The 12,108-nt window shown below is 38.4% G+C and overlaps 2 protein-coding genes across 3 annotated transcripts; both read right to left on the bottom strand.

Annotated features, from left to right (window-relative positions):
- Window positions 1-1,873: 1,873 nt before the first annotated feature.
- On the bottom strand, window positions 1,874-11,496 carry LOC105220536 (aminopeptidase N-like). 2 transcript variants are annotated; one of them, XM_054225495.1, is made up of 6 exons: window positions 10,872-11,496; window positions 10,642-10,797; window positions 10,113-10,584; window positions 9,806-10,044; window positions 8,197-9,433; window positions 1,874-2,116 (listed from the first exon to the last, which is right to left on the bottom strand). In XM_054225495.1, exons 1-6 carry the CDS (start codon window positions 11,432-11,434, stop codon window positions 1,889-1,891), a joined length of 2,895 nt encoding a protein of 964 aa, XP_054081470.1. In that variant the 5' UTR covers window positions 11,435-11,496; the 3' UTR covers window positions 1,874-1,888. The 2 variants fall into 2 exon arrangements, with proteins under 2 accessions (XP_054081470.1, XP_054081469.1); XM_054225494.1 differs by lacking the exon at window positions 1,874-2,116 and adding an exon at window positions 7,795-8,139 and having other exon boundaries at window positions 10,872-11,491.
- On the bottom strand, window positions 4,169-5,572 carry LOC128919773 (puromycin-sensitive aminopeptidase-like protein). Its single transcript, XM_054225498.1, has 3 exons — window positions 5,434-5,572; window positions 5,257-5,374; window positions 4,169-5,188 (listed from the first exon to the last, which is right to left on the bottom strand). The coding sequence occupies exons 1-3, from the start codon at window positions 5,457-5,459 to the stop codon at window positions 4,946-4,948; spliced, it is 387 nt and encodes a 128-aa protein (XP_054081473.1). The 5' UTR covers window positions 5,460-5,572; the 3' UTR covers window positions 4,169-4,945.
- Window positions 11,497-12,108: the final 612 nt, after the last annotated feature.

Below are 12,108 nucleotides of genomic sequence, written 5' to 3'. Positions count from 1 at the left end.
TCGGTACGAATATGTGTGATAGACTTTTAAAAGATTGCTAATGAGTTGGAACTTCTTATCTTGTCACTTGAAAAATTCATGTTTGTCGATAAATTGGCGCATGTGGACAATTTATGGCCATCGGTGTGATGATATATGCTATAGATGTCGAGTTTGACGAAATGAGTGCGTATTTTGGGTTATTTTATTTTTGATTTCCTGATGTGTTGATAATGCATTGAATGGACTTCTGATTGGGCGAGACAGTACATGTAACATTTTGATATCATTTAAATTAATCTATAGCGTAGAAACAATAGTTTAAAGCCAAATACCACTACAGGCGCATATGCCGATACTTATTTGCATTTCGAGTGGCCGCTTGAGTATATTGTAGTACGTTTTGCTTGTCTTTTACATATATCTATATGACATAGTTTTTATTGATATGACAGTCGCACTGATGCAAATAAACGTTCATTCACATTTGTAAGAGTACTTAGGACTACAATTGTGTAATGAAATGTTTATTTATTTGTTATAAACTAGTCAGATATAATAATAAGATTTATGAGACACATATACATACAAGGGAAAGATATAGTATCTACATTTGTAATATATATTATACTCCTCTATATACATACGAGGGCTGCTATATATATTTCTGGCCTAATAATGAAAATAGGAAGAATATTTATCAACGAAAATGGTTTTATTGTTTTTCAAAATATTCTCCATCAAGATTTATACACTTTTGCATGCGCTTGAACCAATTTTCGAAGCACTTTTTTGAGCCTTTTTTTGAGCGATTGTCAAATTGTGCGGGATCCAACGAGAACAAACCGTTTTTACGGCCAGGTGTTCATGTAATATCGAATGGGAGAATAATATCGCTGGTGGGAGAAATGCATAGGCATGCCTCTATCTGAAGGTATGTTACATGACGATCTTGAATTATCAGTTCACGTACGGCATCGATGTTTTCTGGCACAACGGCTGTTTTTGGACGACCTGCACGGAATTCGTCTTTGAGCGAGCGTCGGCCACGATTGAATTTGTTGTACCAGTGTTTCACAGTGCTATAGGATGGTGCTTCATAGCCATACAAAGATTTTAGTTCATCGATGCACTCTTGTCGCGATAATCCACGTCGAAAGTTGTGAAAAATGATCGCACGAAAATGTTCACGAGTTAATTCCATTTTATGGCCGAGATGCATTTTTTAATTCCCTGTAAATAAAACAATTCACGATTAAATGACAAAACGTTCTGAGTGATGTTATGCTAAAAAATTTCAAACTTTCCAATGGAAATGTCAATGTAGTGTTGCCTAGGCCAGAAATATATATAGCAGCCGTAAATCACCAGCCAACGGAATCATGGCTCCACCAAAAATGTTTTGTGTGTCGCGTAAATCTTTTAAAGTTCTGTGCAGTGCCTCCAGAGACTTCTTGTGTGCCACTGTGCGTTCGTCCCAAATTATCAACTTGCATATCTGCGTCAATTTGAGTGTTATCTTAATAAAATTACATCAATAAATTGGGCTCTTATTTTGGGCTCTCGACACAATCTTATACGATTGAACAATGACAAACATATTTTAACAAAGCAACAATGACAAACTTCAAAATATTATTATTATTTTTTTTTTTATATTTTTGTTGTCAACTCAAATAAAATTCTCTTACTATTATCTTCCTCGCAATTTTTCCATATTTGCTAACTTTCTAATCAACGAACAGCAGTTCATTTTTATACATATCTACAGATTAATAATTGTTTGTATGGGATATCAGAAATGTTTGAATTTTAGACTTTTTCAGGCATTTTTCTGCGTAAGAACCATCTTCGCATGCCAAGGAATATTCTTAAAAAAAGAAATAGCGAAATAGGAATCGAAAACGTTTTAAAAATAACACGCCCACACAACCGTTAGTGCTGTGAAGAGTGTAGCCAATGATGCACTGACAGTCGCGCTACTAGCTTTGATAGCATGTGCATTGACCCACGACATGATCGGTTCACGATTGCTGTTCAACCAGTCAAAATTCTGCTGAATGAGTGCCTTGGCAACTGTTTCCAAATCGGCTTGTACCTTATCGCTGCCCTTAACCTTATCCACCAGCGCCAAATACTAAAAGCAGATAAACATTAAATAATATTAATAATTATTAATATAATATAATATAATTCATGCATTAGTATCAATTCTCATAAATTTTGTCGGCTAAATTTATACTCACTTTGGTTTAGGTTCGATTGGTAAGCCATTCTCGATGAGTGCTTTCAATTTGTTGTTGGTCTCTTGAAGACAACTCTCAATGCCAGCCATACAGGCTAGATTAATGGCGATATTACGCGTCAATTTGTTTAGATGTTGTTCGCCCCTAATGTCATTGACACCCAATTTATTATAGATATTGGAGACCAATTCTCCAACAAAAAATTGGAAATTTTTATAATCCTTATCGCCGTTTAGATATCTATGGAAATTAAGGAATATAGAGTAGACTGATGACCATGGTGCATATTGATCTTCATTCGGTTGGTATCGAAGTAGATTTAATAAGATATCCTGGCTAAGGCGGCCAGTCGAACTGAATTTGTAGGCGTCAAAAATCAGCTGTGCGCGATTACGTGGATGGAATTTGTACGTTTGTGTCCTTAGCGCTTCACTAAGTAGTTTCCAGTTTTGTTCATCATAATTGACACGATAAAAACCGGTGGATTGTTTGTTGATTAACAACCAGTCGTCGGCTGCCAAGGCGCTATCCTTGATTTCGATCTCTTTGACATTCAATAAATAATGTGAAGCGGTGGTGTTGCGATGATCCGGATTAGCTTTGTGCGCATAGTTCAAGGGAATGTACCAAGTATTGCTTGATGTGCTATTCGGATTGTCGAAGAAGACTTCCTGCTGAACGGTGAAGGAGTTGCTGTTGTAATTACGTTTGACGGTCAACAAAGGATAGCCGGATTGACGAGACCAACTTGAGAACATATTCTGCATAGTGGCAGGAAGTGCTACGTTATGTTTACCGGCTGCGATGGCGAGAGCTTCGAAAAGTTGTCCCTCTTCAGCGGCACTAAATTGACTGTTAAATATAAATTTAACTATTTTTAAAACTTCAGGGAATCTCAAACTGGGCTTAGCATAAACTATAGCCATTTCCAAAAATTAACTCGCAGCACAATAAGAAAGTTAATAATGCACGACTTGAGCGATCTTCATTTACGTAACACAGATTAAGGAACATTCCAGTTTTCAATGGTTGAAAGATTTAAGCGTTCTTGGTGTGAACTTCTAAATTTTTATACACTCGCAAAAAGTTGCAACAGTTTCTAACAGAGTATAATAGTTTTGTTTACACAACCGTTGTGTGTATGTCATAAAACTAAACGAGTTAGATATAGGGTTATATATATCAAAGTTATCATGGTGACGAGTAGATTTGAAATCCGGATGTCTATCTGTTCGTCCGCCTGTCCGTGAAATAGATAACTTGAGTAAAACTTATGATATCTCGACGAAACTTGGGACAGATGCTCCTTGGGACCGTGGAATGCTTTTGAAAATTGGCGAAATCGGACCATTGCCACCTCCACAAAATAGCCCCCAAATAGGTTTTTTGTTCATATCTCGCTAACCAATGAAGTTATATAAACCAAACTCTCTGGACTCTTTTCTTTTAGCCAATTTCTTATACAGTCTAAAAATGGATGAAAACGTGGAAAATGGGTGCGGCGTCGTCCACTTTTGGATCGAAAACCAAATCTTAGGTACACAATATTTTCTTGACACTCTGATAACTGGGGATGGTCATTAAAAAACATCGATGTTTTATTAGGTTTTATTTGATTCCTTTGTTTGTAAATCTTTCCAAATTTCCGGTGGATTGCGCAAATATATGGATAGCTCGTCTGACATATCGAACAAATTGTTTCCAATTATTTTCCAATTTTATGGACTAAGTTATGATGGTCAGTCTAAATACTAAATGAGTTTTCCGTCTTTTCAGAACTATCGGAAGAGTTCATGTCCATCCCTTTCTCTGATTTCGCTTTTCTCTGATTATTTTAACCGCATTCATATATGGAAAGCTTTCAGAAAAATGCATTTTTTAAATCTAGCATCTAAACTGCTGGCTATGGACAGTTGGGTCAGGCATTCTACAGCACTCATTCTTTTATAAATTTCTTTCAGTAAATTTTTTTGCATATCCTTGGATGGAGCATTCTCGAAGTGCATTGCTTGTACTTTACAGTTGTCATTTTAAAGCAAAGTTCCCATCGAGGCAAATCCCAACAAAAAAATATTGAGGCATCGAATAAAAACATCGATGCAACGGAAATATCAACCAACATTCGATGCATCGAAATTCAGCGATGTATCAAATTAAAAAAACATCGCTGTATATCGGCTATTACTACTGATAACACGGATGTAAAATCGGCGAAATTGTTTAACAACCACGCCTACTTCTCATATAACTCACTTTTGAATTTGAATGTGACATATCTTAGCCAAATTAGGTGAGTGTATAGGCTTGGATATAGTGTACCTTGGTGGTAAAAATGAAATCGAAGCCTTGACGGTTTCCTTACTCAAGTGCATTTTAACCAAATATATGGGTCGAATTGTGAGTTATCTTAATAAAACTATATCAACACATTGCGAGAGTACAAAATGTTCGGTTGCACCCGAACTTAACCTTTCCTTACTTGTTCAATTGAAGGTTATTCCCTTCAATAACTTTTGGGTTTACTTGTATTCACAAAAGTTTTAGATGTGAAAGCTACAAACACGGTCAACCAGTTAAATTCTTTGCGAGGTAGTGTCTTATAACCTACTCCTATCGAGTATACCAGTCTATGTATTTATACTAGTTGTGTGTTCGATTTGCTACATGCAAAGATTTTGTGTTCGGAAGAAAGCTGTTTTAAACTATTTTACACTTCTTACTTACTTTTCAGTTAAATATATATTCAAGCCTTGGCGGAAGACCTTGTCAGTCAAAGCGCTCTGCCACATGTACAATACGGAACCAGCTTTCGAATATGAAATGGAATCGTAACGGCGTGAGATTTCCGCCGGAGTTTGCACATAATGAGTCATTGGATTCATTCGACCAGTGCCATCAGAATTGAGTGCACGTTGATAGTCGTCAGTAAGGAACATTTGATATGCGTCCCATTCAGGATAAGTCTAAATTAGAAATCAGGAATAATAAGAAACACGCTTGCCGAATTTATAACTAAATTATACGAGCTTACCTCATCTGTAGCCTGCCAGGCGAACATTGTGGCAAAACCTTCTTTAAGCCAAAGGTATGTAAACGCAACCAAATATGTCGGCATAATCACAGTTTTTTGGAAAACGGAGTTCCCAGGCCTTGTTAAATAGAACTATTAATATATCTACACAATCTGCGACGGGAAAAAACGACTTACTTGCTGAGTTTTTCGTCCAATGACATGTTGGATATGGCGTTCAAAGAAGATTCGTGATTAAGTACGATGCTGACGTCGACTCGAATTATGTGATTGCCAAGTAACTGTGCATCTTAGACGTTGCAATACATTAAAGGACATAGTTCAAACTAATAAAGCGAAACAACATTTCACTTACCAATTCACCCGCATAGCTAATGGTCAAATTCCAATTGCCTTTGTTGAATACGATTATGTACATTGTCGACAATTCGACATCGTAGTGCACCGGTTCGGTGGCATTCGGTAGGCGATAATCGAGCTCTCGGTGCGCTATTACTGCGCTCGACCATCCAAAAAATGCGCTGAAGGATTCACACTATCCAGTGGCGGCAGACTGTGTGTGCCAGCCTCACAGTGTCCGATTATGGCTAATGTGGCCACAAGGACTACAATATACACATGCGGTTTGCTGCGATACATTTCGCGATCTTTACGGGCGCAGCTCAATTAACGAAATACTCGATACGGATATGTGTTGTGGACTTTTAAAAGATTGCTAATGAGTTGCTACTTCAATTTATGGCCATCGGTTTGATGACACATGGCATTGGTGTCGAGTTTGAGGTGAGTGCGTATTGTAGTATCTGTTTTTTGAATATTCTGATATGTTGATAATGTATCGTATAGACTTCTGATTGGGCGAGACAGTACATGTAACATGTTAATATCATTTAAATTAATCTATAATGTAGAAACAATAGTTTAAAGCCATATATCACTACAGGCGTATATGCCGGTACTTTTTTACCTTTCGAGTGGCCGCTTGAGAGGCGTCATGGTTTAGTATATTTTAGTACGTTTGTTTGTTATTTATATCTTTCTTTGATATGAATAAAATTAATATTGATTTCGATTTCGTTTAACATCTCCACTTACTGTAAGGTTGACAAATGTCTACGTACTACTTTGTGGCTATGAAACCGTTATTATTTACCATGATTCATTGAACTTGAACTTTTAATCTTGTTTCACTGATTTCTGGTGATACTACAAGCGAATTTAATGCTGGGTCCTTATTCACCTGGTCCTTCCAATAGACTGTAGGTCTTTCCCTTTCTCGGTTGCCAACAGCGAGTACTGCATTGAACACTCTCAAAATTGGAGTGTTTTCGTCCATTCTGTCCGACCGTAAAAATATCAATTTATCATAAAAACTTAACCCATTAACTCACAAGCCGAATGACAAATAAGGCAGCCCATTACGTTCGAAATACGTGTACATGCGATATATCTGGAGTAGAATCCAATGAAACTGAGTAGTATTTGTATCTCTTAATAATATGAATCATCACATGATTGATTCCAAGCAATCCGATCCACATTTGCAGATATTGAGACGAAAGCCAAAGATTTGACCGGTTAAGAAGATTATCAGCAACAAACTTCAAGACCAAGTAAGCGGATTACAACATACGACCTATTCACCGGCTATACTACATTGTACGATTTTGTTGGGAATCAAACACCTGGGCAACGTTTTGAAGTTCAGGTGTTTATTGTCATTATTGATAACGTACTGTCTGCTTCTACTACACGTATGGAAGCATATCATGGAATAACTGGTGGTTTTGGTGTATTTCGACAGTTGAAATTCCTTCAAATAGAACAGATTTTTGAAAACGCCTCAAGTATGGACAGTGCTTACGAATATGATTTGGAAAACAGCCTAGGCGACGAACTAGTCCAGTTCGCTGAAGTGCTGAAAACAGATGTGGCTACTGTTATTGATATTGGAAAAAAACAAGAGCTTCTGGCACTTTTATAAAAATTATTCATTAGAATAGTGTTTCGCAAACATAGAAGAAAGCCTTGCGCATTAACATGTCTCTCTCGAACGTTAACAGGCCCCCCGCTGGCTTAATCCGGCACCTCGTAGTCCGCAGACTTTTTGTTCGCTGAACTATGTCAGTGTTGTCGAGAGAGGACTTTGCTTTTCAACCTACCTACCTACTAAGTTCAACGGTGAGTGGCAAGAGATTGGTTGGATTTCAAGGCTGACATTGTTATTGGTGTTAGAGTGGGTTCGAAATGATCTACAACTTGAAAGTTATGACAGTGGCGTGAGAGCCAATACTCGAATGATGGCAGGATATATTTCATCTTGTCATTTTTCACTACCAGACCAAATCGCTTCGCTTTCTAATCTAGTCTGGAGAAAGAACTAACTGTGCGGCTGTTAAACTCAATGACATTGATAATCGGCGTACGCCAGCAGCTGTACACCATTATAGAAGAATGTACCTTCTCTATTAAGTGACTGTGGGATTTCAACCAATAAGGAACTGCTTTCTGTAGTAGTAGTGATTAAAACTACACATATATGCTTATAGCTCAAAAAAGAGCTTTTTGTACTAACATTTATTTTCATTTTTAATATTATATTTACGAACTAATTGAAAGCATAATATAACTATTTGTAGCTATTAAACTAATGTTTTAAAAATAACGCGCCCACACAACCGTTAACGCTGTGAATAGCGTAGCCAATGAAGCGCTGAGAGACGCGCTACCAGCTTTGACAGCATGTGCATTGACCCACGACATGATCGGCTCACGATTGCTGTTCAACCAGTCAAAATTCTGCTGAATGCGCGCCTTGGCGACTGTTTCCAAATTTGCTTGTACCTTATCGCTGCCCTTGACCTGATCCACCAGCGCCAAATACTAAAAGCAGATAAACGATTTATTTATTGAAAATTATAAAAAATGTATATTACTCACTTTGGCTTCCTGTTCCTTATTGACCACATAAGCGGCCATTCCCACCATTGCTTCATTAAGTGGATTCTCACCACCGAAACCGGGTGTCAAATTACTATATTCCTCCCATTTTTCGCTGAGGAAATCAATGCATACATTAAAACCAACGCCGCTGCGCGAATATACCGCATTGAGTAGACTGATGGGCTCCTGTAGACGCCAATCGGCGGACTCATCAATAGAGCTGTATACGTATTTTTTCAATTGAGACTCGGTTCGCGAGCAACCCAACAATGCCACTAATGTAAGACGTACGATCTGATCATCGGATGTCTTTAATTTATTATAGACAAAATCGAATTCTGCATCTCCAGATTGCATTAGACCGTTGCAATATATGTCATTTTGTAGATTAGGTTCGATTGGTACGCCATTCTCGATGTGTGCTTTCAATTTGTTGTTGGTCTCTTGAAGACAACTCCCAATGCCAGCCATACAGGCTAGATTAATGGCGATATTACGCGTCAATTTGTTTAGATGTTGTTCGCCCCTAATGTCATTGACACCCAATTTATTATAGATATTAGAGACCAATTCTCCAACAAATAGTTGGAAATTTTTATAATCCTTATCGCCGTTCAGATATGTATCGAACTCCTCGAACACAGCGTAGGCCGATGACCATGGCGCATATTGATCTTCATTCGGTAGGTATCGCAGTAGATTTAATAAGATATCCTGGCTAAGGCGTCCTGTGGAGCTGAACTTGTAGGCGTCAAAAATCAGCTGTGCGCGATTACGTGGATGGAATTTGTATGTTTGTGTCCTTAGCGCTTCAGTAAGTAGTTTCCAGTTTTGTTCATCATAATTGACACGATAAAAACCGGTGGATTGTTTGTTGATTAACAACCAGTCGTCGGCTGCCAAGGCGCTATCCTTGATTTCGATCTCTTTGACATTCAATAAATAATGTGAAGCGGTGGTGTTGCGATGATCCGGACTTGCTTTGTGCGCATAATTCAAGGGAATGTACCAAGTATTGCTCGATGTGCTGCCCGCATTGTCGAAGAAGGCTTCTTGCTGAACGGTGAAGGAGTTGCTGTTGTAATTACGTTTGACGGTCAACAAAGGATAGCCGGATTGACGAGACCAACTTGAGAACATATTCTGCATAGTGGCAGGAAGTGGTACATTATTTGCACCGGCTGCGATGGAGAGAGCTTCGAAAAGTTGTCCCTCTTCAGCGGCACTAAATTGACTGTTCAAAAGAAATTGAAGGGATTTTGAATATTCAGGAAATCTCAAATTGAATTTAGCATAAACTCTATCCATTTCCAAAATTTAACTCGCAGCACAATAAAATAGTTAAATAATACATATTAAGATTTAAGCATTTTTGGCGTAAACAAATCAATATCTTCTGAGGTTACTTGCATTGTTAAAAATTTTAGATGAGAAATCAACAACACGGTTAAAGTTTTAAATTCTTTGCAAAGATGCAGATAGCTTATGAAAGTCTTACTACTATCCATTATACCAGTCTATGTACTTATACCAGTTGTATGCTCTATTTGCTATATTTTGTGTTCACAAGAAAGCTGTTTCAAACTATTTTACACTTCTTACTTACTTTTCAGTTAAATAGATATTCAAGCCGTCGCGGAAGACCTTGTCAGTTAAAGCGCTCTGCCACATGTACAATACGGAACCAGCTTTCGAATATGAAATGGAATCGTAACGGTTTGAAATTTCTGCTGGTATTTGCACATAATGTGTCATGGGATCCGATCGACCGGTACCATCAGCAGTGAGTGCACGATGGTACTCGTCAGTAAGGAACTTTTGATATACGTCCCATTCGGGATAAGCCTAAATAAGAAAACAAGAATAATAAGAAACACGTTTGCCGAATTTAAAACTAAATTATACGAGCTTACCTCATCTGTAGCCTGCCAGGAGAACAATGTGGCAAAACCTTCCTTTAGCCAAAGGTATGTCCACCATTTGACGGCTACCAAATTGCCAAACCATTGATGACAGTATTCGTGTGCAATAGTCGTTGCGATACCTGTCTGTGTATTCGTTGTAGAGTTGGCATTGTATAGCATATAGGCTTCACGATATGTAGCCAAACCCCAGTTTTCCATTGCACCGGCTGCGAAATCGGGCACACCAACTTGGTAGATTTTCGGTAGTGTGAATCTCACTCTATAGTATTCTTCAAGACGATGTAACAACAGTAAACCGGAAACTAAAGCAAACTCTTGATCTTGTTCAGTGCCGGGACGTGTGTAGATGCGTTGAGGACGCCCATTCAAGACACCTTCGGTATACTCAAGATCGGAAACAATAAACGCAACCAAATATGTCGGCATAATCACAGTTTTTTCGAAAACGGAATAGCCAGGCCTTGTTAAATACAAGTATTAATATATCTGACAAATTTTAGACCAAAAAACGACTTACTTGCTGAGGGTTTCGTCCAATGGCATGTTGGATATGGCGTTCAAAGAAGGATCGTGATTAAGGACGATGCTGAAAGTGGCACGTTTGGCTGGCTCATCGTAGCAAGGGAACGCGTGACGTGCATCGGTCGACTCGAATTGTGTGGTTGCCAAATAACTGAGCATATTAGACGTCGCAAGGCATTAAATTATATAGTTCAGACTAAAGAAACGAAACAACATTTCACTTACCGTTCCTTGCCCAAGATATCAGTATAGGTCGATAGGTAGAATCCACCATTATCCGTACGCAATTCACCCGCGTAGCTAATGGTTAAATTCCAATTGCTGCCTTTGTTGAATACGACATTTTGATTGGCTGGCGTCAGAGTCAGGAATTCACGTGCATCTTCAAAAGCAACATTTAAAGGTTGCGCAACAGCACTGGCAACATCGGTATTTAGAATCGTCGCTTTGAGAATGTCTATTTGTCGTTTATGCAAAACGATAGCCTTTGTGTCTTCCACCACTTTGATTACGATGTTAACTGTGCCTTGGAAACTCTTCGTGCCATTATGTACATTTGTCGTCAATTCGACATCGTAGTGCACGGGTTCGGTGGCATTCGGTAGTCGATAATCGAGCACCGCCCTCGGTACACTATTAAGATAGACTGATCTGCCATCCAAAATATGCGTTGAAGGCTTCACACTATCCAGTGGCGGCAGACTGTGTGTGCCAGCCTCACAGTGTCCGATTATGGCTAATGTGGCCACAAGGACTACAATATACACTTTCGGTTTGCTGCGATACATTTCGCGATCTTTATGGGCGCAGCTAAATTAACGAAATGCTCGATACGGATATGTGTTGTGGACTTTTAAAAGATTGCTAATGAGTTGCTACTTCAATTTATGGCCATCGGTTTGATGACACATGCTATTGGTGTCGAGTTTGAGGTGAGTGCATATTGTGGTATCTGTTTTTTGAATATTCTGAAAAGTTGATAATGTATCGCATTGACTTCTGATTGGGCGAGACAGTACATGTAACATGTTAATATCATTTAAATTAATCTATAATGTGGAAACAATAGTTTAAAGCCATATACCACTACAGGCGCATATGGCGGTACTTTTTTACCTTTCGATTGGCCGCTTTAGAGGCGTAAAGTTTTAGTATATTTTAGTACGTTTTGCTTGCTATTTATATCTATGTATATGACGCACTTTTTATTGATATGAATGAAATAAATATTGATTTCGATTTCGTTAAACACCACCACTTAGTTGTAAGGGTGACAAATATCTTTTCTTTTGGCTGTTTGGCTTTCCCTGAAGGTCTTTCCCTTCCTCGATTGCCACCAGCGACTACTGCATTAAACACTTTCTAAGCTGGTGTGTTTTCGTCCATTCGGACAATATGTCCTAGCCAGCATAGTCGCTTTTTATTCGCCGAACAATGTCAAAGTCGTCGTATAACTCATACA

Source organism: Zeugodacus cucurbitae, chromosome 2 (genome assembly GCF_028554725.1).
Source record: "Zeugodacus cucurbitae isolate PBARC_wt_2022May chromosome 2, idZeuCucr1.2, whole genome shotgun sequence".
Lineage (NCBI taxonomy): Eukaryota > Metazoa > Arthropoda > Insecta > Diptera > Tephritidae > Zeugodacus > Zeugodacus cucurbitae.
This window is presented reverse-complemented; position numbering and strand designations above follow the sequence as displayed.